Source organism: Anas platyrhynchos, chromosome 11 (genome assembly GCF_047663525.1).
Source record: "Anas platyrhynchos isolate ZD024472 breed Pekin duck chromosome 11, IASCAAS_PekinDuck_T2T, whole genome shotgun sequence".
NCBI classification, from domain to species: domain Eukaryota; kingdom Metazoa; phylum Chordata; class Aves; order Anseriformes; family Anatidae; genus Anas; species Anas platyrhynchos.
The window spans coordinates 14,156,459-14,183,795 of NC_092597.1; the positions used below are offsets into that span (position 1 = coordinate 14,156,459).

Consider the following 27,337-nt stretch of genomic DNA (forward strand, 5'->3'; position numbering starts at 1 on the left):
GTGGGGTCTCCACCCACGGGGATCTTCAAAAGCCACCTGGACGTGGTCCTGGGCAACCTGCTCTGGGTCTCCCTGCTTGGGCAGGGGTCGGAGAATGTGCACCCAGAGGTGCCTCCGACCCCAACCGTGCTGCGGTCCTGCGGTTCTGTGAGCAGTGATGCTGCTCAGCCTGGGCGAGAGAGCACTTCCAGGCGGGGCCAACCCCAGCAGCCAAGAACCGGGAGCACACAATGCTCGGGGGACCTATGGGACCACGGGGGACAGGGTAGGGCTGACATCTCCCCTCCTTCCACCCAGCCGTGGAGCCGAGCAGGCGATCAGAGCTGGCTGAGAGCGGGGCTGTGCGCCTGGGACAAGGGGCTGCTCTTGCAGGAGGACTCGGGCTGCTGTCCTAGGGATGTGGGGCTGCTGTCCTAGGGATGTGGGGCTGCCGCCCCGGGGATGCTGTTCTAGGGTACAGGACGCGCATCCTGAGCCCATGGGGTGCGTGCCGGGGGCTCGGGGCTCTCACGGGGGTAACGGCGGCTCTCGGAGCTGCAGCCCCGAGCTCCTCGGAGCCCCGGGGGGAGCCCAGCGCCTTCCCCCAGCCCCCGGGGGCAGCCCGGAGCGATCGGTGCCGGCTCGGGGAGCCGCCGGTCTCTTTAAAAAGCCGAAGCCCGAAAGTTCATCAAAGTTGAGAAAGTTTTTCGTGGAAAAGGGAGGAGAGAAAAAAAAAAAAAGCAACAACAAAAAAAACCCGGACCCGCAAAAAAAAAAAAAAAAACACAACAGAACCCGACCAAAAAAAGCCCCTGGACACCCCTCGCCCCCCCGACGGCCGGGGGCGGGCCGGGCCGGGATTGGCGGCGGGCGGCCCGGGGGCGGCCCCGGGGGCGGCGGGGCGGGGGCGGGCGGGTCCCGGCCCCGCTGCTCGGTGCGCGGCGGCGGCGGCGGCACCGGGAGCGGCGGCACCGGGAGCGGCGGGGGCTGGCGCTGGGGCTGGGGCGCGTCGGCCCCGCAGCTGCGGCTCGTTGAGCTCCGCCCGGCCCGGCCCGGCCCGGTCCGGTCCTTAACAGCGGAGCGGAGCCCGGGGGTCACCGCATGTGAACCGGGAGGGCAGCGCCGCACCGCCCCGCACCGCCCCTGAGCACCGGCAGCGCTCCCCTGCCCGGCCCAGCCGAGCCCCGGAGCAGCTGTGCACCCTCCCCTTCGCCCCCTCTCTTTCTTTTTCTTTCTCTTTCTTTCTCCCCTTCCCCGGTCCCACACCATGAGCAACCTCAACAAGGACACCGAGCACACCAACGGCGGCGGCAACGTCGAGGAGGAGGTGGGAGCTCACGGCGGGGCCGCGAACCGGGGCGTCGGGGGTCCGGAGAGCTGCGAGCGGGGAGCTCCGGAGCCTCGTGGGTCCGGGGTGTCGGGGGTATGGAGCATCGGGGTGGGGTATGGGGGTGTTGAGGGACCCGTCGTTGGGCTGTGGGGCTGAGGTCCAGCTGTGGGAGCTGGAGATTTGGGGAGTCGGGGAGCTGGAGCATGGTGGCATCGGGGTTTTTGAGGGCAGGGGGTTCTGACTGACAGCGCTGATGTAGTGAGCCCTGGGAGAGAGCAGCCTGGTGGTCTCATAACCTCATGGGACAGGGACTTTGCTGCCCTGGGGGACAGAGTCCTGTTCCCAATCCCCCATGGTTGGTGGGACGAGGCTGTAGCATCCAGGCACCAGTATGGACTGTAGGGATGGGCAAACCTGGGTGATGGAGCCTGTGCCATGTGTGCTGGCAGCCCGGCTGGGGCTGGAGAGGGCTGGGAGCCGCCCTGGCTGCCATCCCCATCCCTTGGACAGCCGTCATGAGCTGGATCCTGCACTGGGAGGGCTCTCGAGGAGGGTTGCTTGTCCATAGCCACTTGCTGAAGCACATGGAGCCCAGCCCTCAAGGCTGCGGATCCGCTGGCTGGGCATCAACATCGTCATTACCGCCGCGTGTTGGGGCGACGTTGGTCTGATGGGGTTGCCTCCTCTCCTCCATCTTGGTGTTGGGAAAAAGCCTGGGCAGTGTTTTGCTGCAGTCCTCCGCACCCAGCCCTGGGGAGCGGGGAGATGCGCTGCCCCCTCCCCTCGCTCTCCTCCAGCGCGCCGTGCGCTCGCGCCGCCGCAACATGGCGCCCGGGCCGCTCTGCCACCCCCGGGGCCGCACGGACCCCGTGCACCAGCTGCCTGCGGGGCCCTTGCGACCCTTGGTGTGGAGTCCCGGGTAATGGGGCGGAATGGATGGGCAGGTGGTGGCCGCGGCTCGGCTTCTGCTGAGCAAGGCTGAGGTGACGCGATGGGACGTGGCTGTGATGCTGCTGGTGGCACGTCCCTGCCTCACTGGGCGGCACTGGTGTGTGTGAGTGTGGAGAGGGACCTGGGGACACACGCAGCTTTCTGGGTGCTCAGTACCAGGGGGTTTTCACGTGCGCACAGAAGACTGAATGCGGCTCCTTGATCTGATTGTTCACTGGCCTGCAAAGCTTTCCGAGGCTGATGCCGTGTGGTGCATCGCGGCTCGGGCTCGGTGGTGGCCGCGTGAGCTTGTGGTGTTCAGGGAGCCTGGCAGTGGCTTGGACACTTGGGTGCTGGAAGCTGGTGTGCCCTTATTACATTTTGGGAGTCTGGTGTTCTCCAAGGTTATGCTTAGTGGTCGAAAAACAGAATTAAAGAGTGTGGGGCTGGCTCTGCGGCAGAGGTGTCCCCTGCTCTCCATCGTGCCGCCTCTGGCTGTGTGTGGGGAGGGGGACAGTCAGGCACACCCTCCTAGGTCTGTATCGTGGTTGTGTTTGTCACCCTGACCCCAGGGGAGCAGAGGATGTCTGACTGTCCCGGAGGTGGCTGAGGATGCTTGGGAGGTGATGGGCTGGTGGGGGTGTCCCTGTGCCTGGTGGGGTTGCTGTTGGGAAGCCCTCCTCTGGGATCCTGCTGTCACCACAAATTACGGTGTTAGTTGCTCGTTGGGCTCCCTGGTGGCCACTCTGAGCCCTCCAAAGGGTTTTTTGTGGCTGAGCAGAAGCCATCCTCTCAGCAGAGGAAGCTAATGGTGACACAAGGACCAGGAGTGACCTTGTGTTCAGGGTACTGCTGTGGCTGGGGGCTCAGCTGTGTCCTGGGCTAGCCCAGATGCTTGCCCAGAGCTCCCTTTGCTATAGGTCTGTTTGCTCCCTTCTATCAATAATTGCATTTAATGTGAAAGCGGCTCCTTCAATCCCAGCACAAGTATCAGGGAATGCTGGAATATCTTCCCAAACGGCATTGATAATGCTGCCAGATCCTGGTGCTGTGGCTGCACCCCGCCCCAAGCCTCCTCTGCTGCTTCCCAGAGCATTCTCAGAAGGGCACTGTGTGCCCCAGATGCAGTGGTATGAGGCTCCCAAATTCAGCCTCTCCCTTTATCTAATCTGCAAGCCCCCGCACCTCGCAGCCCCTTCCTGCCCGGTGACATGCGGAGGACAGGAATGCCTCTTGCTCCTCTCTGGGTCGTTAATGGGAATGTTAAACAAACAGGGCCGAATGTCAGTCCCTGCTGTTCCTCACCCGACACCTCCCCAAAGCCGTTCCCTCCCCACTTGCTGCTATCTTCTGTTTAGTTTTCCAGGCAGCCGCCAATCTGCATGGCAGCTCATGTCCCCGCACTCCCCAGGGGCAGCGTGAGACTGGCAGCTGCCTGGGTGCTGCGTGCCCCCCTCGAGCAGCTGGGGGAGCTTGTGTGCTCACCACCTCGGGGCCTCTCCACTGGGAGAGGGGCATCTTCCCTTCTGGCCCATGGCGAGGCTGTGGTGGTACCCAGCAGTTGGAGAATACCCCGCTCTGGGAGGAAGGAGGCTCTCGGCATCCCTGCAGCCTCCAGAAGGAGGACGGGCAGAGCTCTGGTTTGGCACGTGTAGCAAGTACTTTGTCCCTGGCCTTTCTTAGCTCTGTAGCATGCTGGGGCTGCCAGAAGCATCCAGGAATGCCAGTGGTGAGCAGCCTGTGTTTCGCGCTGGGTGGCTGTAGCCCTTCATGGACTGGTGCCAGATGCTTCTTGATTTCTGTAATCTCCACTTGAGTGGACCTAGATACCTCCTACATGCGTGGATTCTAGCTCTCTGACTTGAAACAAATAAGATTAATGTGCCTTCTGAAGTCAAATGACTTTGTGATGCTGCTCTTTGCTATGTGGAGCTTGCGGGTGCAGGGGCTGTGGTCACCACTTGGTAATCTCCTTGTGCTCTGTCTGGCTGGTGATTCACTTCAGAGCTGTTTTTGTGCATCGTGAGAGTATCTTCGATATTAGACGCGGCTTTCTGCTACTGACAGATAGTTGGCCCAGCAAATACCCTGAAGTCACCATGCACGTGGAGGGTCTGGGAACTGCAGTGTTCCCACTCCTCTCGGCCTACCAATGAGTCCCTGTTCCTGGGAGAGGGCTGTGGGAGTCTCCCTGTTATCTCCTCCTGTCCCGGTGCCCTGTCTGTGCTGGAGGAATTGGCACTGTGTGAAGTCAAGCGTGACTCCTCAGTGCTGGTGCAGAACGCTTCTGGAGCTAGAAGTTCTCGTGGGCTTGCTGGTCTCAGCCAGGTCAGGCTTTGCTGAGTCACGAAGACTGAGCTGCTTGGATCGTGGGGCAATGCTTCATTCTGCCTGTCCTGGCCCCGAGTGCCTGAAATAAAGGCTCAGGTGCTTCACCTGCTCTCCAGGAGACCTGGCCTCAGAGCTGGTCTCCTTGTCAGATCTGGAGGTGAGTGGTCTCAAAGCTTTTGTGCTGTGGAATCCTAGAGTGGTTTGGGTTGGGAAGGACTCAAAGGCCATCTGATTCCACCTCCCTGCTGCAGGCAGGGACCCCTCCCAGCAGCCCAGGCTGCCCAAATCCCACCCAGCCTGGCCTTGGGCACTGCCAGGGATGAGGCACCCACAGCTTCTCTGGGCAACCTGGGTGATGGCCTCACCACCCTCTGAGTGAAGAATTTCTTCCTTATATCTAATCTAAATCTACCCTCTTTCAGCTTGAAGCTGTTACCCCTAGTCCTATCACCACACCCTGACAAAAAGTCCCTCCCCAGCTCTCCTGCAGCCCCCTTTAGCATGGGCAGGCTGCTGTGAGGTTTCCCCAGGACCTTTTCTTTTCCAGGCTGAACATCCCAGTTCCTTCAGCCTCTCAGGAAGCCCTGAGGTGTCTTCCCCACGTGTCCCTACATCACAGGCCACCCCTGGAAGAGGGCAGTGCCTTCTACAGCAGCAGTCACTGTTACACAGGGATATCTCGTGTGGCAGAGGCCGTAAGTGGGAAGGATCCATTTGTGCTTTAAAACACCCATATACCACGTGGGATGGCTGGAGATGAATCCCTCCTGTGTGCAGAATGCTGTGAAGCCCCTCGTGGTGAGGCAGCAGGGCAGAGGGATGCAGCCCCAGTGCTGGAGATGCTGGATTGGGGCCACACTGCCATGTGTAGCTGTGGTCCTGAGGCAGCCTGGTGCGTCTGGTGAGGAGGGACCCTGGGGCAAGTGGTGGCCCTCATGCCATGAGGGCATTTGTGCCAGGTGAACCTGCCCTCAGTGTGGCAGAAGCTGAGACCATGAGCTTGGCAAGGGTATTTTGCCCACTGTCCTGTAGGGTCCTGGTGTGGCTGGGAGGCCTGAGGGCCCCCCTGCCCCAGGGCCTGCTGTCCCCCTTGGTTCAGCCCCGATGAAGGGTGTTGTGTTGTGATGCTTTGGGTGATGGCTGAATGGCAGAAGGTGTGGAGGTAGGGCACTTCTGTGAGCTCTGGGCTCTGCCTGGTGTGTCTGGGGCGGTGAGGACTTCTTTGGGCCTGGGGCTCCCTCAGTTGCTTGGAGATGTGGGCAGGAGCAGGATGTTGACCTCTGCTGCATGCCCTGTGGGAAGGAACGGTCTCGAGCCCCACCAGACGGATGTTATTCCTCTGGGAGAACAGGGAGGCAGGATGTTGGTAGCAGATCCTGCCTCCAGCCTTTCCTTGGTGTGCTCAGAGCTTGTGGGGGTGTGTGTCTGGATCATGGCTGCATGGGACCACGTGTGCTGGCCTCGCACAACTCTTTCCTCTGCTCCTGAGCCCAAACTTACCTGGGCACAGGCTGTGGCTGCTCAAAACCAAGGGACAAGTAGGACAGCCTTACTCACGTGGAAAACCTCCAGCCCTGCTGCGTAGCCCAGAACAGACTGTGGACTGGTTGCACCTCCCAGTTTGGGATGGCATGTTCCCTGCTAAGGACATGGTGGGTTCTTGTGTTAGTGTGGGGTGAGGTCCTAGAACTTGGCTGCGTATCAAAGCTGTTGTCTTGGGAGCCAGCAGAAGCTCTCCTTCTGGGCTGATAGTCTTGCCTCTGCCTTGTTTTCTGTTTCTTACAGGCTGGCTGCCCACTTGGGGTCTTGTGGGGAAGAGTGCTGTGTGGAGGCCAGGGCTTGGTGCTGGTTAGGGTTGGCATTTAGGGTCTGTTCTTGGGTAGGATGGCCTCTGCCCGCTGTCCAGTAGCCTTGTCTTGCCAGGAACTGAACTAATGCAATGGTGGTTCAGTGCTGAGGCATCCTACTGATAATCCCAAAAGGTTCCCTGGGATCAGGGTGACTCTCCCATAGCTAGCATTAATAGCAGAGAGCTGATGAAACCCTGCAGCTCACCATAGCTCAGGTTTTGTGGAAGACTTGCTTGGTGTTGGCCCATGGAGATGTGAAGTGTGGCCAGAAGTGTGCTGCCCTACATCAGGCTGGTTTGAGGAGAGGGTCGAGTGCCTCCAGGTGTACTCTGTATGAGTAGAGGAGATGTAGGACTGAAGGGTGCCCAGGACTCTGACTTGTGGCTGGGCAGAGACCTTGGACACATGCTTAAGGACCCAAGGGGAGGATGTTCCTTGTGAGGGTCCTGCATCCAGACCAACACCCTGCTGTCAGGGCAGGAACATGTCTCACCTTATTTGTTCTCCTGGCAGGAGACACAGGGTGTGAGCAGGCAGAGCTGGTCTGTAGAAGCTTTCCATGGTGCATGTGCTCCTGAGCCCTCCCCGTGGGTGATGCCCATGGCTCCAGCTGCTGCTGAGAGGTCTGTAGGTCCCTTGCCACCTCATGGTGCCACATGGGCCGGGTGGTACCAGGTGGAGGTGAGCATCCAGCGTGTTGTCTGCACCACCCGTGTGTCTCCTAGCCCAGCAGACCTCTTGGCCAGGTGGAAGGAAGGGGGGATGCTGTGCTGGCATCTTCCTGAGCTGGGGAGCTGCCCCGTTGGGACAGTAACCAGCAGCACTTCCTTTGCCCCAGCCATGTCCTATTCTTGGGTGCTGCCCCGTTGTGCCTGGCCTTATCGGCACCCATGTGCTTCCTGCTCCTCCAGGCAGGGGCTGGTGCCTCTCCATGCTTTTCCCCTTGCTCGAGCTGCTTCCTGCCCTGACCGCAGGGGTGGCTGAGCCCTGGTGGTGTCCCCCTGCCTGCTGTGGGTTTGTTGGAGAAGGGTTGATCCAGCTGGGAGCAGAGCTGTGCAGAATGCCCCAGCCTCAGGGGGAGAAGTGCTGGTGCCCAACTCCAGCTCTGATCCTGCCCTGGGGCTCAGTGGTATCCAGCCTGCGAGCTGCAGATCAGCTGCCTCTTTCCTCTGTTTTCTTTATCTGGGGGGGTGTTTGTGCAGAAGAGCAAAACTGCCCAGGGCTGGCTCCACCTGGAGCAGCGGCAGGAGCCCTGCAGCCCATCTGGAGAGTCCCCATCAGTTTTCAGCCCCGGCAGCAGCGCTCCCGAGCCTTCCCCTCTCTGCAGCCGAGCTGTGCACGCTTGGCTCCCCGCCTTTCCCATCCATGCCTTATAAGTCCCTGCTCCTGGGGCTGCCTGCAGCCTTGCTGCATTCCAGCAGCCTCGTGTCAAGTGGCCCCAGCCGCATCGCGGCCGCTGGGGCTCAGCAGCATCCTGGGGGCTGCAGCCCCAGTCCTTGGGGTGCCGGGTGCCCAGCTGGGGTTGTACTCCCACAGGAATAGCTGCGGTGCAGGAGGTGGCTATGGGGCAGCTTGGCTCAGCCAGAAAGGCATTACAGGGACAGGGGATGGGTGGTGGGCTTGTGTGCCTGGAGTGGGGACTGCTTTTGGGATGCTGTCTGAGCTTGTAGGGTGCCGGGCTCCCTTCCTATGTCGGCACGGCCCCAGGGCTCTGATGGGAGCTGGAGTGGTCACAGTTTTGTTAATGCAGGGATGTGGGAAACGCAGCTAAAAGCCTCATCCTGCAGAACCTCCCCTTCTGCCTCGCTTGCTTGTGGGAGGATTTGGAGCAATCTCTTAATGAAAGCCCAGAGAACTACCAGAGCAGCCTTGCAGGAGACGGGTGCTTGTGTTTTTGCATTTTTGACATAACTTGACCCTTGCTGGGCTGCAGGGCAGCGTCTGGCTGCTCTTAGGGCTCCCCTTCGAGCGCTTATTTAAAGCAGACATAGGCAGGAGATGCGGATGTACAGGACTTGTGCTGGCTGAAACTTTGGTGCTAAGCACCTGGCTGTGCTCGCACTGGGTGCGTTTCTCTTCTGGGGGATGCAGCTGTGCAAGGACGGCTTTAGAGCCTCTGAGGATCTGATCGCTAACTGGCTTTGTCCTTGTCCCTCCCTTGCTCCTGCGTGGGAAGCAGCGCTGGGATCCTCCCTCTTCAAGAGATGGCCTAGATGGTCTTGTCCCTCCTGGCACGAATCCTGTTTTCCATGGCTCTCCTCCATCTCTGCCGGGTGTTTGGACTGGGGACATCCCCAGAGGGGGCAGGGACAGGGAAGGGAGCGCGTTTTCTGCAGGGCCTCCAGCAGCGTGACCCTGCTGGGCTGTCGTAGGCAAGAGCTGCTCTGCTTCTCTGGTTGTGTGCATGGTGAGGAGCAGCTCGGGCAAGAAAGGGCTGCTCTGAGCTGCTGCCTCTGCTCTGCTACCAGCCACTTGAGTCTCAGAGCATCAGAACAAGGTGTTTCTGGAGAGCTTTCTGTGGTATCTTCTCCAAACTCCTGCTGAACATCCACCTTGGCTTAGGTACTTAATGATCTAGCCCTATCTAGCCCTATACACACACATTATATATAATATATATAAAATAAAAATAATTATGTTTGCCCTGTGGCTTTTCCGGCTACTCTGTGGGGAGGCTGAATGTCAAAGTGGATCCGGTGTTTGGTGAGGCAGGGTGGGCTGATTAAAGCACCCCGTTGTGGCACCATGAGGGCTGGAAGGGTGGATGTGTTAGTCCTGGTGGCCTCAAAGCCGGCAGGACTTGGGCTGCAAAGGGGCATCTGGAGAGTCCCAGTGCCGTTAATACACTGGAAGGTGCTTGTCCAAAGCCTTTATTGATGCTCTTCTATATAATTCCTCCTTCTTGGACCAGGGCTGCCCACAGTCCATGCCCAATGCTTAGACTGGTGAGATGCCTCCTGCTCTGTTCCTGTTGGAATACCGTACATCTCCTTTGCTTTCAGGTTGCTGCTCATCTCCTGCTCACACCTGGTCTGAGAAATAGTCTCTGGCTTGCCTTGCTCTGTTTATAAGCCTTAAATGGGTCTCTTGCCAGCCTCAGGCTCTCCTCCCTGAATATCTTGGTCTCACTCCCCCTGCCCTCCGCCAGATCGCTCACCGATGTGCTGAATTGCAGGGATCTCGGAAACCCACCCACTTGGTCTCATCTCCTTTCCTAACCTGCTCCTCTGAGCAGGCCCCTTCCTTAATCTGTCTCAAGACCATTGGGGAAACCTCACTTGCAGATCCTGTGGCATGCAGGACTGGCCAGGCTTGCTCTGGGGCAATGCTGGTTTTTGGGGGGTGCTGTGGGTCAGCTGGGGTCCCCCTTCCAAAGCCATGTGCAGTGACAGACTGCGTCTGGAGGCCAAGGGAAGCTTTGAAGCTTGTGAAAGGAGGTCTCCTGTTCCTGTCCTTGGCAGCAGCTGATGGAGACAGCATTAGGAGCTTGTTGCCTCTGACAAAGAGCTTTTCTAGGCACCTGCGCTGCTCTGTTCAGGCTGTTGTAAGGGCTCTGAGTAGCCGACTTTCTCCCTCCCCAAGCAACTGCACATCTTCCATTCTGTCACGCCTGTCGCAAGGACTTACCCAGCTGCACATCACGGGACCATTTAGAGACCCAACAGGGATGCAGATTTCTATCTGCTCGGAAGAAACATCCATTCTGGGGGCTGAACGCACTCAAATTCTGAAATATTGAAAAGGGATGGTGCTTTCACATGGCTGAGGCACATGTGTGCCACCGTGCTCCGCGCAGTCCTCCCCTGCAAGAGATGGCTGCGCGTCTTCTGGGAACGTGCAGCAGCCACTCCACATAGCTCAGGCTGAAGCCTGGAGTCTTCAAGGTGCTGTAGTGGCTTGCTGGCTGCCACTGCCTGCTCTGTTTGGGTATGAAATGGCCCCGAGGAATGCACTGAGACCTCATCTGAGGTGCTGGGTGGGATGGAAAGACCCCAGGACTGAGCCTGGGAATGCTGGCACTTGGGGTAGGAGAGATGCTCAGTGGCTGCATCCCAGATGTGCTGGACTGGAGGAGGGCTCTGTGCATTAACGGGGGTGGTGGCAGGCTTTGGTCTCGGGTTGTGGAGAGAAAGAGGGGCAGAGCACCCCAAGACTTGGTGTTCACTGTCCATCCTGGAGGGCTTACGCTGCCACTTGGGCTGATGTGATGGGTGTTGCTGACCTGGGCACAGGAGCACAAGGAGATGTGTATTCCCTGTGGCAAAACGGCAGAAGCTTCCTTGCTTGGAGGAGTCTGGATCTGGCTACTCCCAAAGACCCGCAGGGTGTGGAGGCTCTGCTGCAATCCCTCTTTTTAATTTTTTTGGTGGCCACAGCTTCTAGCCCAGGAGCAGGGCAAGAGTGCTGCTCACTTTGGTGGGAAAAGAGGTTTAACGAGGTGTCAGGTACAACCCCCTTCCTCTGGGGAAGTGGAAACAAAAAACTGAAGTGTGGGAGCAGAATGCTTCTGCCATGGGAACGTAACGGGAGTGTGAACTCCCGGCTGGAAGAGGGCCAGCACAAGGGCTCTGCTCCTGCTGCATCCACCCCAAATGTCTCTGGTGCAGTTTGGTGTCTCTCTGAGCACTGATGCCCTGCTGCTGTCCCATGAGCTTCCAGAGATGTGTTTGGGATTGCTTCAGTGAGTGGCATAGCCAGGTAGTTTAGAGCAAGGAATGAAGAGCTCCATCTTGTTCCCATAGTTTTGTCTTCCCTTGCTTCTCTGTTGGTGCTGGCTGAGTTGAGCTTGCGGTCTCCTGCTCCTTATTAACGATGACTGGTGTCTTGGTGACCTCTGTAGTGCATAACTTCCCTTTCCAGCTCAGTGCTGATTTACAAGAAATCTTGGCAGCTTCGTTGTGCTGCTTCCTATGGAAATAGGCTGGCAGCCAACATCTCCCAGTGCAGGGAGAAGGTGCTTGCGATGGTCTGAGTGTTCAGCAACATTCTCCATCAGCCTGTAGTACTGCTGCATCTTCCTGGCTATTCATGTGAATTCTGTCGCTGTCTGTTGAGATCTTCCTCTGGTACTGGATCTGTGCTTGTACAAATACGTTTGGATTTGCTGTATTACCTCTAGGGCTTGGAAGGAGCAGCGGACTCCTTGGACTTGGTGCAGCACAGCTGGCTCGTGGCTGGCTGTAGTAGGATGGACACTATGAGATGCTTTGAGAGGGACTTCTGAAAGGTCTGGGGTGTGTTGGTGAAGGAGCGGGGGTGGACCCAAAACCACCTTCCCAGTGATGTTCTGGGGCTCTCGCAGAAGTAAAAGATGTGCATATAGTAGTGAGCTGGCTCACAAAATTGAGGGCTGTCTCTGAATTCGTGGCTGAAGTGAGGTGCTAGGTTGGGCTAGGGAAAGGAGATCAAGATCTAGCACTTCATGTCTGTGGGAAGAACTAGAGAGACATGTCAGGGTTGTACCAGTTTCTCCTGGAGTGGTGAGATGTTTCACCCTGCTCTAGTGCTTTGGATGGTGTACAGTCTTGTCTTAGTCATCAAGGTCCAGTCAAAGACTGGGGCTGCTGTCCACACCCTATTCAATCCAAACTGTTCTAGAGTCTGGATTTTTGTGAAGGCCTAAATCCTCTGGGGAAAGAGGAAAAGGACTGGGTGCATCTCATCTGTGACAGTAATCCTCTGATATAGGGAAGTGTGAGTGCCTGTGAGGCCACCTTTGGTGTGAGATGCCCTGCCTCCACCACACAGAGCTCCTGAACTGTCATCTATTCCCACTCCAGTCCTGCACGTCTCCTCTCAGTAGATCTCATTGACCTCTCTCCTAGGTACGGACTCTGTTTGTCAGTGGTCTTCCTGTGGACATCAAACCCAGAGAGCTCTACCTACTCTTCCGACCATTCAAGGTAAGTCTTCAGGTTTGGGCTTTGGGGGGAAAGATGCTATCTTACGGCCAGCCTTGCAGAAATGACCTTGCCAGAAGGAAGCAAGAATGAAGTGGGAAGCGAGGCCTTCTGTGGAAGCTTTGGGAGCCCGTTAGGAAATGGGACTGGTGTCCTGTAGGTTGTGCTCAGCTTGGCAGCCTCCCTTAGAGCCTGTTGTTGGAATCCCGCTGTCTCCAAGCCTGACGCTGGCTGTGTGGTCAGCACTGCTGCCTGACTGGACCAGCCCTTCCTCTACCACTTGTCCAGACCCAGTTCCTATACAACTTTCACTAGATATCTCCCCTCTGGCCACCTTGGAGTCTGGGGTAGCATTTCTCCTCCCATGTACTGCTGCTCCCCAGTGCAGGGGGGGTGGTGGCTCTGTAGCTGCTGGAAGTGGCCAGCTTGAGGTTCTGGAAGGTCTGGTCCTAATGTCCTGGAAGTCCTTCTGTGCAGGACCTGGGAAGTTGGGGAATGAGCAGAGAAATTCGCATCAAAATGAGCCTCTTCCCCAGGAGTCCTTGTTTGCACTCCTCTAGCACAGGGTGCTCTGTGCTCCCTGTGTGCTACCCAGCCAAGGGTTTCATATCTTAATAGCTTGACAAGGAGCTGGAAAAGAGGGTTTCTTCCTGAGAGGACTAGAAGAATGGGTTAGTTGAGATACCTGCTCTGCTTGGTGACTGATTTCTCTTCTACTTTGGTGGGAAAGAGAAGGATGGCTCCTGGGAGATGGGTTAATGTATTTGCCTCTGCTGCAGACCTTGCCTTGTGGAGGGTTTGGTGCTGCAGGAGCTCCTGGAGCTGTTGCATCACTTCTCATTTGTAGCTTGGCTCCTTCAGGAACCTGACACCGACTCGCTTTCTTCCTTTCTCTAGGGTTATGAAGGGTCACTGATCAAGCTAACATCAAAGCAGGTACCTCCCTTTTCCAGTGCTGGGGTATTCTTGGCTTCTGCTGGATGTGCTGGGAGGGAAGGGGTGCAGATGCCACTTCACTGTCTAAAGCATTGTCTGTGTTCAGCACCACGTACCCAGCTGGGTTCTGCTCACTGCCTCCTCTCCTGGTGGCCCCAAGCTCTCAGCACGTGCTGAGCATTTCCATATTGCCCATGGCTGCCCGTATTGATGGGTGCTGCAGGAGAAATGGTGCTTCAGCCTCATCAGAAAACCTTCCCATCCTAACCAAGGCAGCAGCAGTTCTGTTTGTGGGCAAGGGGGATCTCTGCTGAGGGGGCTGCTGTGCCCACTTGCGTAGGAATGCCAAAGCACTTTGGTGTGGTGGGAGCAGACAGAGTCACTGCCTCAAGCCCCTTCAAGCTCTGCCTGAAAGCCCTGCGCAGTTTCATGTGGTTTCTTCTGCTTCCTATAAGCTGTCTAGGTGAGAGAGGGTGGCAGGGTGGTCTGAGGAGTGGGAAGAGGCTTCCAAACTGAAATCAGTGTTGTTTCTTCTAGCCAGTTGGTTTTGTGACCTTTGACAGCCGGGCTGGTGCAGAAGCAGCGAAGAACGCCTTAAATGTGAGTACTGGGAGGGCTGGTGGCTGTACACCCTGCGGTCACTCCACCTGGAGCTGTGGGCAGGGGTGATGCGTGGCTTCCCTGCAGCATGGGAAAGGTCAGAGAGTCTCAAATTTGGTATTTGCCCACAAATACCAAATAAATGGTCCTGCAGCACCAGGCGGGCAGGAGGGCTAGTCATGTTTAGGGCTGATGTCAGTCGTGCTTGGCTTAGGGTACCTGATGCAGGGTTGTGTGGGACACTAAGCCTCAGTGAACAGGTACAGCAACACCCAGTGCTCTGTCGTGGCATGCGGTGCTCAGCCCGTGGTCCCAGCAGTGTTGTGGGGCTCCAGGTTGCACACACCAGCCTAGCTGGGCAGTGAAGCAGGCTCGCTGCAAAGCTCTGTCAAATGGCCACAAGGCTTGCTTGGTGCTGACAGCCTCATTTGAAGCCTTGCTTACCAAATGTCCTGAAGGAAAGTGTCAGTTCAGCAGAGCAGGTCCTTGTCCTGCGCTCTGGACTGCCAGGACCTCTGCAACCAGAAGGTACCTGCTCCAGAAGGATGTGTCAGAGGAGAGCAGCCTTCCCACCCTGACTCTGCCATGGCAGCAGATGGAGCATCTTTCCTGACGAGCACTACATCCCTGCTCTGCTGGCTGGCAAACTGCACTTAAAGAGCAAAGCTGAGTCCCTCATCTTGGAAGCAGTAGCCTTGGGCCAGCTAAAAATGAAAATACAAACATGAGGTGACAAAAACTGGGTGTGTGACTGCAGGGTGATGGCCCTGATCCCCTGGTTAGGCTCTACTCCATGAGTGCATCCTGTGCTTGGATAGGAAGCCTTTCCTCTGAGAGATTCCTGTGCTTTCTTCTGTGACAGGGCATCCGCTTTGACCCAGAGAACCCTCAGACCTTGCGGCTAGAGTTTGCTAAAGCCAACACAAAGATGGCCAAGAGCAAGCTGATGGCTACACCAAACCCCACCAATATCCACCCTGCCCTGGGCGCACACTTCATTGCACGGGACCCCTGTGAGTATGCTGGGGGGGACAGCTGGAGGCAGTGTCTGGCCCAGCCTGGGAGATGCCTGGCACTGGGAATGCTGGTGTCAGAGCTTGGTGTAGCAAGGGAACTGTAGCCACCTGCTCTGGCTGAAATCTCTCAGCATGTTGGGGTTGTAGGAGAACAACAGGCATCTGCCGAGGCTGCTGGCCAACACCAGAAGCATCGGGAGAGCAGAGCTGGTTCTCGTAGCTGAAGTGGTACTACTCAAGTGCTTTAAGCTAGGTGCAAGGCATAAAGGGCTGGTCCTGTGCCATGCACCCTCAGCCTGTCCTGGTGGGGCAGGCAGCCCTGCTGAGGCTTGGTGGTGGCCCAGGCATGAAGCCTAGTGCCCCTGTGGGGTGTGGAGTAGGGATGGGACATGCTCTTGGCCTCTCCCGGCAAGGCTGGGAGGCCAGAGGAGCAGAATGCAGGGGGTTACCTGCATTATATTTTAAACCTTGCTGGGGCAGCAGTGCAGAGTTCTAGTTTGGGGTGAAAAATCCAGAGCCCATCCCTGAAGCAGGCTGTTGGCTCCGGCCACTGAGAGGCTGTCACCTTGTCTCCCCCTGTCCAGATGACTTGACTGGAGCAGCTCTTATTCCAGCGTCCCCAGAAGCATGGGCTCCCTACCCCCTGTACACCACGGAGCTAACCCCAGCCATCCCCCATGCCGCCTTCACGTACCCGGCGGCCGCTGCTGCGGCCGCTGCTCTTCACGCTCAGGTGAGTTGCTCGCCAAGAACCGCGCTCTCCTCTCCCCCCTTCTCCTGGTTCTTGCTCTCTCGGGGTTCTGCTTGGCCAGCTCGACCCTGGCCTCTGCACCTTGACTCCTGGGCAAAGCCTCTTCCCAGCTGCCATGCGCAGGGGCCCCCAGCCCTGAACAAAGCACGGGGCAGATGTCTCAGCCATAGCCTGTTGGATAAATAGGTGACCTGAGTGCAGCCAGAGCTCTGCGCTGGCTTCTGACCCTGCAGGTCCAGCCTTCCTCCCGTGCCAGAGGCAGGCAGCTGGAGAAAGTCCGTGCTCAATTTTTGGCCGGCTTTGGTACCCTTGGCCAGAGAACTTGGTGTGACTGCTGGGAGGATACCCTGTGTGCCAGCACGTAGGATAGCCAGGAGATGTCCTCCGTGAAGTGAAAGCTTAGCTCAGTGCTGAAGCTCAGGGGCTCAGCTGGAACCCCATGGGCCAGGTAATGCAGAAACAATTCTGAAGCTGGAGGGGAATGTCCTGCAGAGGATGAGTGACCGCAGCCCTGCCACTGCAAGGAGCTCTGTTCGTGAGCCAGTGGTGAACTGTTAGCCCCTCTGGGCACAGGCTAGAGAGGGTCACTGGTGTGTGGGCCTGTGGAGATGCTGGTGGTGGTGCATCCAGCTGCCTGGTGTCCCTGGGGTGTGCTTGCTGACAGCAGGAGGTGTAGGGGTGCCTGTATTGGTTTGATACTGGAGTGTTTTAATGTACTGAGACACCACCACCAGTATAACATCTCCTGAAGCTGGGGAAATGCAAAAAGAAAGCTGAAGTAGAGAAGATATGTCATCACCCCATGTTAAGGTGCTTTGTTTGGAGAACTTGTGTAGGAGAACCTGGAGCCCCTGTCCCAACCCTGCTTGGTGTTATCACCAGCTGTGCTCTGCCTACTTCTGTCTCTGCTCCTGTAACAGTGCTGGTGGGGCTCCAGGCTTAGTCCCCAGAGCATTGGGGTTTAACCTCTGCTATTTCTGCCCCACCAAGCAGGGCAGTTAGCTCTGCTCATCCCTGCTTAGCTTGAAAGGAAGAAGAGCTGTGTCCCATCACCTTGTCTACCTGGCCAGCAGTTGAGTTGGTCCTTCATCATCCTCTTGCTCCTGCAAGCATCTTGACTGTAACTGAATGGCTTCAACCCAAGCTTGTGTCCAAATGCAAGATGGAAACACTGGAGGGGATGCGAGCTTCTGGCCTGTGTAGGCTTGTCCTCTGCTTTTGGCCTTCTGCTGGTGAGCTAGCAGTGGGCTGAAGCTCCTGCAGGGTAGGCAAGAGGGATGTGGGGCCTAGGGCAGGACCAGACACTGGCCCCATCTTTCAAAGGCCTCCAGGTAGGCTGGTCCTTCGCTAGGTCTGTCCCAGTCAGGAGGTTTTGTTTGCTGGTGTTCTCCAAGAGCTACTGATGGTGCCCACAGCTCCAGGAGCACCTGAATGTGCTCTGCTCCTGGGCAGCCCAGGGGAGCAGAAGTCTCTCCTTTCCATCCCTGCCCCTTGCATGGGGTGGTGGAGCCAAGGGCTGTTGCTGCCAGAATTGCCCTAGCAGGGAGGGCCAGGAACACTCCCTCTGGAGACAATTGAGGAAGGTGAAACCATTACTGTGGTTCCTTCAAGGGTGATCATCGGTGACTGTGCAGGGACAGAAAGGTTAGACACCAAAACTTTATGGTGTGTGCTGGGCGGAGGAAGGAACTCTGCTCTCCCAAAACGAAGGAGGCCTTCAGCCACATCTTCTGCTGGGGTTTGATTTCCTGCCCCCCAGCTGGTAAGATACCTCTTCTGGGCAGACAGATTAGCTATCCAAAAGTCTTTTGGCCTGCAGGATGACCCCTGAGCTCCAGGGAGCCCTCAGGAGGACGAGGGACCCCCTGCCCAAGCAGGTGATGCTCCTGTAAGCCCTAGGGAGCCAGCGTAGCCCCTCCAAACTGCAGCCAGGGCCAGCCATCTCCTGAAGACGAGCAGCCAGGCTGGCCGAGCAGCCACGGCTGCTGCTCGCTGCGTTGTGCTTGAGCTGGCGGTGACCCTGCAGGAGACATTCTGGCGCAGCATACGTTACCAATAAAGTTTTATGGGGTTAAACATTACTCAGGGTGGCCGCTCCGAGCTGCCTGTTCTCTAGGCTGGAGGCCTTTCCCTTGCAGAGCCGAGGCAGGGTGGAGTTGAGTCAGCGTGAGAAGAGATGACTTTTGCTCTCAAACCGGGCTGAAAGCTGTAGCCTCGGTCTTGGTGTGCTGAGCCCTGGTGAGGCTGGCTCACCTCGCTGTCAGCGTGGTGGACACATGGGCTGTTCTCCAGGACAGCAGCAGCTCTTCCTCCGGAGACTGGTGTTGGCTAGAGGGCATTCATGGGGTGCCAGGAGCTGCAGCAGCTCCATTAATCACAGAGGGAGTGTGTAGGTGGAGGCAGCAGCTAAAGGGAGCTTGTGGCAAAAGATTTAAACTCCAAGAGCTCGTCCTCTCGCATCTCTGTGCTCAAGTCTGAGAGGAGAGTGGCTGCCGTCTGTGCTGCACCAATGCAGCCTCCTGGAGGGCTGGCAGGAGGTGGCACGAGGCTGCTGGCCCTGGCTCGTGCATCAGGCACCCTTGGGAAGCCACGCACAGAAGACTGACCCCTCTGCTCCCGGCATCGCCGTGTCGTGGGGATGGGGTCCCTCCGTGCTGCCGGTGTGACTGTGGCACTGCTGAAAGCCTCTACCTGCGGGGACTCGCCTGACTTTAAGACTGTCCCACCTGCCTTCCCTCCCTCCCACCCTCTCTCAAATCCCTCCTTTGATGTCCCTAGTGAACTCCAGCCATGATGCCAGCGCAGGCTAGCCCTGAAGCTCAGAGCTGTCCCTGGAGATGGGACGCCCTAGTGATGCCTAATTGCAGCTAGTGGAGTGGCTGTACTACAGCTCCATTCCTAGAAGTGTTAAGCATGATGGCAGCCCCGTCTGGAAAGACTGGTAAGGTAACCATCTCTCCTCCAAGGTGCACCATGGGATTTGCAAGCTTCTGCCCATCTCTTTAGCCCGTATCTCCTTGCCCACCCAGTGCATGGGCCTCACGCTACCCACCCACCAGAGCCTGGGGAATGAGATACCAGGCCTTCTTTCTAACCCACATCTCCAACTTGGCAGCACATGACATGGCGCACACAGCATGGCACCATCTTACATCAACTCCTCCCAGCTGAGCCAGGCTCAGCCAGGTCCTGCCGGCGGGAGGGGAGCAGCCTGGTTGAGCCAGGGCAGAGATGATCCTGCCCCTTGGCAGGAAGGAAACCTGGTTTCTCCCCAACCACGACCCTTTGAGGGCAACCAGAAATACACCTTGACCTCACTCCTGGCACACGGTGGGGGAGGTGAGTGACGTGATAGCGGTAGCACACGACTAAATTCTACCGGGCACGTTAGACAACAGCACTTGCCGGTCACTTTGTTCCAGAATCGCATATCGGGACAGACCCTGCCCCTACTCATGGGTCTAATCTCACCTCTTTCCTCTCCAGTCACTGGAAATGGAGCAAGTTCCTACCTGGAGCTTGGCTTCTCTTTGCAGCCTGCAGTCACAGGCAGGATGCAGCTCTCGTGAGCTGCAACGAGGGGAATCTGTGGCCTGGGAGCGGTGTAGGGAGCTGGGAGGCTGGGCAGAGGGAAGGTGGCCTGGCCTGGGACTGGCAGGCAGGGAGGATGGTTGCTGTGGTCATCTACTGAAGGAACTGAGTCTGGGATCACTTCTCTTTGCAGTGGTTCTGGGTAGACTTTTTTTTTCCTCTCCCCTTTGTGGTAGTGATGATGGGGAAAGATGTCCTCAAGGATGGGGGCTGAGGAATGCCTTTGTCCTTGGAAGACTGTGGGATGCACAGATGTGCTGAGACAGTGCCCTGGGAAAAGGGAGATCTTTCCACCAGGGTGGAAACCTGGTCTCTCTAGACCTGTTGCACTGTTTCATCTAGTGTCTGTGTGACCGAGTCGGGCTGTGTTGTGTCTCTGATGTGGAACTGGGTTTTGGAGTGTCCCTAAGCCAGCCTCTGACTGAGCACCAGGAGACACCAGGGGCTCTCAGTGCTCTTCTGCAAAGTGATGCTTCCAGCTGTGGTGGCAGCACTTGCCCTGAGATCAGCGTAGAGGAGCATCCCATAAATGTGTGGGTAAGGCTGGTGGCAGTCACTGCATGGTGCGTGCAGGAGATCCAGAAGGGTCTTGATGCTCTCAAGGCAGGGAGCAAATTGTGGACTGAAAGCTCACAGCTGCCCATCCTGTTGGGGGTGAGCTGCCTGAGGTGCTATCATAGCCTCAAAGCTGCTGCCAGCAGCAGAAACATGGGCTGGAGGTTTTCATGGTGTGGTGAAGGTGGGCTTCTGAAGCTGGGTCTGCCCAGGGGAGGGGAAGGAGCTGTCCCAGCTCTGCTTTGTGGCTGTGTGGTGGTGATGCAGAGCCCAGCAGGACCCTGAGGCTTCCCAGCATGGAGCTGAGGCAGAGCCCATCGACGGAAGAGGAGGCCAGTGCTCTGAGAAATTCTCCAGCCTTTCCCTCTTGATCGCTGCCTGAGCTTGCCCAGGGCAAGCTGGATCTCCTGAGCTGTGGCTGCTGTTGTGGATGGACATGAGGCTGGTCCCAGTGGTTGTTATCGGGTGCTGGTCCTAAAGAGCTGGGAGCATGGAGCAGATCTGCTGGGATGGGTTCAGGTGCTGCACTTCTCCAGTACCTGCCTCCTGTTGGATGCTGCTGTCTGCTGTGATGTGTCACGAGACTGGGAGCTGTGGACACCACGGCAATCTGCAGACCATGGGGATTTCCCTTTGTGTACCACATGGCTTGATCTCGGAGTCCTGTCTGCAAAATCTGCTGGACTTCACATTGTGGCAGCTGAGCTGTGATGGACCCTCCCTGCAATGGGAGGCTGGAAGCCGCGGTTGATTTCCTCTGTGTAATAACCCATTGCCTGTTTGGGGCTGACACATAGGACTTACCAGGATTATTTTTTCAGGGCTTGGATCCTTAGAAGTGTGAAAAGAACTTCAAGAATCTCATGGCTGTGATGTTTGCCTAAAATCCAGTGACTCAGTGCTGGCTAAGGAGCCCTGAGCAAGCTCTCCCCAAGCCACTTGTTTCCTCCTAGCCAGAGAAAAGTGAACATGAGATGCTCTTAGCTCTTTAGGGTACCTGCTAAGCAGCCCTTCTCTGTCACACCTGAGGAGCGAACTGGACCAAGATGCTGTCAGAAGGGACTCCCTGAACTGCAACGGGCACAGCTCTCCCTGGCTCAACAAATGGAAGCAGCCCACCTCATTCCTGCTCTGGGAAAAGGAGAACTGCTTGCTTGAGGTCTCCACTCTCTGGAGCATAGGCTTTCAACCCAGAGTGCTTCAGAGCATTGGATGTGTGTTGAAATTCCCCTTCTGAGGAACAGGGCTGGATCGCTGCCTGTCCTCCTCCATGTGCTTCTCAGCACGGCACGGGATGTGCAGATCCTCCCTGACAGCAGCCGCATGGGGAGCGCTCGGTTCAGCTGCAGTGAGGCTTTTCATGGTAGGCTGAGCTGCTCGGGTCTTGCAGAGCATGCAAGTGCTCGTGTGCTCATCTCCTCAAGCCAGCTCTCTTGAAGGACCCTGGAAGCAGGAGGTTCAGCTGAAATGAGGCTGGAGGTGTCCGGAGAGCCCTGCTGGTTGGTGTCAGTGCTGGTGGTGTACCTCTGCAGGCTGTCCTTGCCTGTCGTGAGCTGCTGGGGTCCTACCAGCTCCTGGGAGCCCAGAGGAGGGGCTGCTTCCTCCTTGCCACACAGGGAGGTCTTTCTGGTACATGGGAGCTGCTGGCTCTGTTCTGGAGGTAGGTACAGCTCTGAGCTCCCTGAGGCACTGGGGCTGGCTGCAGGGTGAAGATGAGCAGACCTACAAGTAACTAAGGAGGAAGGATGGGCTGTCTAAGCTGAAGATGGCTTGAGGATGGCGGTGTGTATTTGGCCTGCTCTTCCTGCTCTCCGTAAGGAAGGCAATCAAGAGAAGTGGGTATTAAATTCTGAGCACAGCTGGGAGAGCTGAAGCAGACCTTCACAAGGAGAATGGAGCCCCGCTGGGGCATGTCTCTGCCCCGTGTGCTGATCCTGTTGTTTCCCCTGGCTTTGTGAAGATGGCAAGTGGAGGCACACATTGCTCTTCTCCAGCTGTTTTCTGGGACCTGAGGCCGGCTGCAGCTGGCTGGCGGTGTCTGTCCTGTCCCTGCGGGCAGGCGAGCAGGGGATGTTTGCAGTGGTGTGGCCAGACTCCCTTCCAACTGTGAGCTAATGCAGCTCCAGAAACAACTGCGTGTCTTCCAGTAAAAGCCTCCCTTGCTCTACTTCCCTATCCCCCTCCTGGATATCCATCCCCATTCCCTGCCTCAGCTTCCTACATGACGGATAGCCCACCTGGAGAGACTGTAGACCTCCCTGAAGCCCTCAGGTGTGGGCTCCTCCAGGGAAGTGCTCTGACCTGGCTTGGTGCATCACAGCCCTTGAGACATCCCTGCCATGTCCTGGTGTACCTGGTCCCCTCCTCCAGGTGGCTGCAGTGCCCCCATTCACAGCACCTCTGCATCCCAGGACAAGCAAGGCACCCAAGAGAGATGTGAAGAAAAAATTGTCCTGATGGGCTGTTGTTTCCAACAGTGTCCCCCTTGGCTAGGAGATCTGGTTGTTCTGGTGCTTCCCGCTGGTTCCTGGCCTGGGATGTCCCTGCCTGGCGCAGAGATGGAGGTGTATTTGTGCCAGAGCTGTGAACAAGCAGGATTTCTGTTGAGCTGGAGCTGCTGGAGGCTTTGGGCTGTATATGGAGCAGGAGCTGGCTCGGACCCCCTGTGGAGGGGTGGGAGAGCCACTGGGTTTGGGGATGGGGGTGGCTGCCTTGCATGTGTTTGCACCCAACTGGGCAGGCGCAGGATGGTGGCTGCTCCCGGGGTTAAGCGCTCGCAGCCTTGTGAAGTTCGGGGGAGTTTCCTGTTGCTGCTGGGCAGGAGGAAACTGCTTCCAGCTGTCGAGGGGGGGGTGCTGGAGTGGGAGATGTCAGCCAGCGGAGGAGGACCTGGGCTGCGGCTCTGCTGAGTGAGCACCTCCTGGTGATGGGGGGGGGAAGGGGCTGATCCTGCCCTGTGCTGGTGCAGGTACCAGAGCCTGGCTTCCAGCAGCCCTCGCCTCGCTGAGGAAACCTGCAGGGCTCTCTCCTTCTGGGAAGCATCACAGGAAGGACCCCAAGTTCTCCAGCTCTTGCTTGGGGCTGTTAGTGGTGTCACAGCTCTTGTGCTGGTGGAGGGAGGATGCAGCCTTCACAGGCAGCTGTGTTTTCTGGGAGGTGTGACCTTGTTGTCCCTTCCAGCCTCTGTAAGGAGGCTGCCATATCAAGGTCTTGGCACTTGCTGTGTGTTTGTGTTACAGCGGTGCGTGCAAAGCCTTTCCATCAACAGACAGACCGCTGCTTCTCCCAGGGAGTGGGGTTTGGAGGGGCTATCAGGGATGTTCCTATCTTGGGGAGTAATCCCAGGGCTGTCACTGAGTCTCTGGCTGTCTTCAAAGCTCTGGAGACCTGTGCACAGCCCTTGGCAGGTCTCGTGCAGCTGGGGTCAGGGACACAGGTCTGCATCTTCACTGCTGGGTGACTCTGCAGCAAGATTTCTGCTGCATGCACCGCAGTGCATCTGCTAGGCAGTGTGCTGGCTGCAGGAGCATCTCCTGCATCGCCGGCTGCCATCCCAGCCTGCAGTGGCCCAGCCCCACGTCCTGGTCTTGCAAACTGAGCGTGAGCATCTGGATGTCTTGATGCTATTCTACTGGATGCTGCCAGCTCCCTGCCTCTACTGACAGGCTGAAAGTGCCTGTTTGGTTTCTGTACCTGTGTCATCTTGTTGGGTCCTTCCTTGCCAAGGAGCAGCCCTGAGCAGCAGATGCTGCTGCAAAGACTGAGGAAGCCTCTGCGTCTTGCTGCCTTATTGCTCTACAGGTTGTTCCTGTGGTGTGCTCTGCCTGGAGCCTCTCTGGATGGCTGGATCACTGCCCCTGGTCTCTTCCAGTGTAGATGAGGCAGGTCTTACCCGTGCCAAGGGGAGGTTGCCTGGTTAAAGTGTGTGGCCTTGTGGTGGCAGAAGGCAGAGCAGCTACCACACTGAGGTGGTGTGTGCCTGCTCTGAGCCTCCTCTGCCCTGCCTGAGGCTGTTCTGGGGGGGAGAGCTGTAAATTTGGGGTGTAAATCTGGGGTGTGCCCCCTCACGCGCAGCTCTGAAGCAATGAGCTTCCTACATGGCTTGGTGGTGAGGACCCTTCCTAGCCTGGGTGGTGCTGCCCAGCGTGCTGTAGCGAGCTGGGTGTGAGTTTGGACACTATTTTCTGGCTTTGGAAAATACTGGGGATGTTGAGGCAGGCCTTGAGAGGGGGAGCGAGCTCCCTTCAGAGCGGTGGGATCCTGCTGTGCTCCTTAAGGGAGGACGTGGTAAGGTCCTGGTGCCTGGTGAGCCTCAGCCTGTCTGTGCACAAGCCGCCAGCCCTTGGGGTGCTCCTTGGGGCACGTCCATCCTTTCCCCTGCTGGAGCCTTCTCCGCTCAGCGTGCCTCTCCGGTGGCCTAACGGAGCTAAAGGTTTGCAATTACTCTGGATCACGGACCTCTGGCGTGGCTTTCTTTTCTTCCAGATGCGCTGGTATCCTCCCTCCGAAGCTACCCAGCAAGGATGGAAGTCTCGTCAGTTTTGTTAGTTTGTTAGTAAGTAAGTAATCGCTCCTGGAGCCTTGTCCTTGTCCTGCCTGTCCTTGAGCTCCGGTGGGAGGAGGGATGGGAGCTTGGGCCGCCGCCAGCCCCACGCACCCCACAAAGGACGTGCTTGGGTCTTGATAATGAGCAGCGGGGTCAAGCCCCGCTCCCTGTGGGGGCATGGGGTGACGGGGCTGGGGCACGGCTGCATCCAGCCCCACTCACTGCCATCCCTATCCCACAGTGTCTCTCCTCGGCTCGTGTTCCTCCTCCCCGCCTCTCCGCGGAGGGATGTGCCAGGGACGACTGCTCCGACTCCTCTCGCTTTGGTTTGCGGCCAGCGGACAAGGCGCCCGGCCCCGGCGCATCCCCCCTCCGGACTGTGAAGCTGCCGCACGCCGCCTCCATCCCTCTGTCCCGCTGTCTGTCCGTCCACCCCCAGGACCTCTTCCCTGGCTGAGCTTCACCGCCCGGCCGTGCCGCAACCTGGCCGGGGTGGCGGGGGGCTCGGTGCCGGGCTCGCCTCGCCCGCGGCTCGGCTGAAGGAAACGAAAGGCAAATCGGGTTTTTGCATGTTTTCTGGCATGAATTAAAACACTTAACTTGTGTATGTGTGAGTGTAAGTTTGTTTGTTCTAGCGTTTGTGTAACTGTTAGCAACAGGTCTTGGCCCAACGGATTGATCCATCAAGGTTTTCATCTTGCGTCGGTGAAGACTTGGCTCTGAGAAATACTAACTGTCCTTGTCTCACCCCTTCGCCCACCTCCGCCCTCCCCCTTCCCAGTACGACCAGAAGAATTTGAAAAATGTTTTTTTATTTTTTTTTTTTCCTCCAAGTACGATGCACTGGGTTTCTGTTCTCATCCATTCTCCCGTTTTAAAGTCAGGGTTCTTATATTATTTCTTTCAGACTGCTATATATAGAAAGGCTGTAAAATATCTAACCTCTTTTTTTCTTCTTTTCCACATCCCTCTGATTGGAGAGCATCCAGTCCTGCCAAATAATCAGCCATCCTTATGGGAATACCGAACAAAAAAAAAAAAGTACGAGTATTTTTGTACCATGTGTAATAAGGAAATATTTATGCATCATAAAGAATTTCTTGTGTGTTTGTGTGCAATTAATTATTATTATTATTAAAAGAGAAATTGTAATCCTGTAAGATAAGTTAATGTTTAGTTAAAAGCTTGAACAGAGAAGGGTTGTCTTCTGTAACAATGATTCAGTCAGGCATAGTAAACAAGAAATTGTGCAATTTTTGTTTTAGCATCTTATTGCTTGGTATTGAAGTGCTTTAAGTATTATATGACCATGGCTGTCTCGCTTGTATTAAAAGATTTGAGAGTAAGTTGCTCTATACTTGCTGATCCTATGAGAATGTGAAACTGGATAATATATGAAATGCAACAGACAAACAAAAATATACCCAGAGGCTGCTGTGACTCTTTCTGGTGGTCTGGAGTGTTTTCTTCTGGGGCTGGGCATGGCCTGGGGCAGCGCGTGGGGCTGCCAGGGTTGTTTGGGGGGTTTCCTTCTGCCCCCTGTGCACAGGACGGCCTGGTTAAGGGGCTGTTGGTGCTGAGCTTCTCCAGGAGGCCTCTAAGCACAGGCAACCACGATGGCTTTGGGTGTTTTTCTTCCCCCTCCCTGGGGCCTAGGGTGGCCTCTCCTCCGTGCCAGCGCAGTTCCTCGCTGCAGAGATGTCCATAGAAGGCAAAACGGCCGCGGAGCTGCAGCAGCGCCCAGCTCCTCCTCCGCTGCTGGGCTCGGGGCGAGCTGGGGCTGCAGGAGGGCAAGAGGCTCCCCCAGCGCTTCTGCCCTTATCAGTACCTGCCAGAGCAGCCCCGGGAGCAGCGGCCCTGGCCAAGGGGTAGTTGCTTTTCCAGGGGCCCTGACGGCACAAAATCATCACTGGGGGCTTCTAACTGTGCTGGGAGGGCGGCCCTGTGCTTGTAAAGGAGCTTCCCCGATCCCTGCCTCCCTACAAAGCCTTCTCCCCACCAGCACAGCGGGATGGGGTGCCACCCGTGGCCTCCCTGTGTGGTACAGCGCACAGGGTGGGATGTGGAGGCAGCGGGACCCTGCGCAGCGCCCTGCCCCAAGGCTCGGTGTTTTCCTCTCTTCCCCAGGGCTTCAAGGCTGCTTGGCCAAGGCAAGGAGCGGGAGGAAAATAAACTAAAAAAAAAAAGAAAAAGAGAAAGAGGCGGCTCTAAAAATAGCTCCACTGGCCACCGTGCCTGGGAACGGGCTTGGCCGCATGGGGAAGCGGCTCAGAGCAGGGTCATGGGGTGTAGGCAGCGGGGCCAGCGGTTGCCCTCCCTGCTGCTGCCTGAATCGGGGCCGGCTCAGCGGTGGGGCAGCTCTGCCCTGCCAGCTCCACCCGCATCTCACAGAGCTGCTCGCCTGAGCGGAAACACTTCTGGAGAGCATCCGCGGCGATGGGAGCGTGCGAGGCTTTAAATTATAAAGGAGATTTTTTTTGGGGAGAAAAAAAAAAAAAAAAGAAAGCCTTTAGCACATGCATTAACATGGCCAGGCAATGAATAATTTATGCCTGGCTCTATTAAGCTTTTACACCGGGACTGGTGCAGCGCGGCTCGCCTCGGAGCTAAAGTAGGTCACGTCTGCGCCGAGGGTCCCTGAGCCAGTGCCACCATGGGTGGGCGAGGAGTGGGCACGTGTTTGTGTCCACATGGGTGTGCGAGGGGCACAGGACCGTGTGTGCACCAGCGATGCCCCTGCCCTGATGCATTTAAGGGGTGTGAAGCCGTGGTGCTGCTTGCATTTACCCTGACCCCAACCTGGCTGCGCTGTGTCCTGCAGGAAGGGCTGCTGGCATGGAGCTCCAGGGCGCAGAGCTTGGGCATCCCAGCCACGCTTGTAGCAAGCCAGGGCATCTTCATGGAGGCCAGTGGGACATCCAGGTGCAATACTCAATTCCTGCTTGAAACGGGGTTCATAGGAAAGGAGAGCAAACACTTAACGCCTGCGTTTGTCCACAGACCAGCTGATTGCAGGGGACCA

At 57.1% G+C, this 27,337-nt stretch overlaps 1 protein-coding gene across 6 annotated transcripts; it reads left to right on the forward strand.

The window, feature by feature from the left end:
- The first annotated feature begins 891 nt into the window (after positions 1-891).
- On the forward strand, positions 892-25,760 carry RBPMS2 (RNA binding protein, mRNA processing factor 2). 6 transcript variants are annotated; one of them, XR_011811984.1, is made up of 9 exons: positions 892-1,306; positions 12,246-12,323; positions 13,218-13,256; positions 13,794-13,856; positions 14,719-14,869; positions 15,457-15,605; positions 18,402-18,569; positions 24,255-24,328; positions 24,557-25,760. XR_011811984.1 is itself a non-coding variant. In XM_038185081.2 (8 exons), the coding sequence occupies exons 1-7, from the start codon at positions 1,247-1,249 to the stop codon at positions 24,315-24,317; spliced, it is 603 nt and encodes a 200-aa protein (XP_038041009.1). In that variant the 5' UTR covers positions 892-1,246; the 3' UTR covers positions 24,318-24,324; positions 24,557-25,760. The 6 variants fall into 6 exon arrangements, 2 of the variants coding, with proteins under 2 accessions (XP_038041009.1, XP_027321902.1); XR_011811985.1 differs by having other exon boundaries at positions 24,255-24,324; XR_005268641.2 differs by having other exon boundaries at positions 18,402-18,564.
- The last annotated feature ends 1,577 nt before the right edge of the window (positions 25,761-27,337 follow it).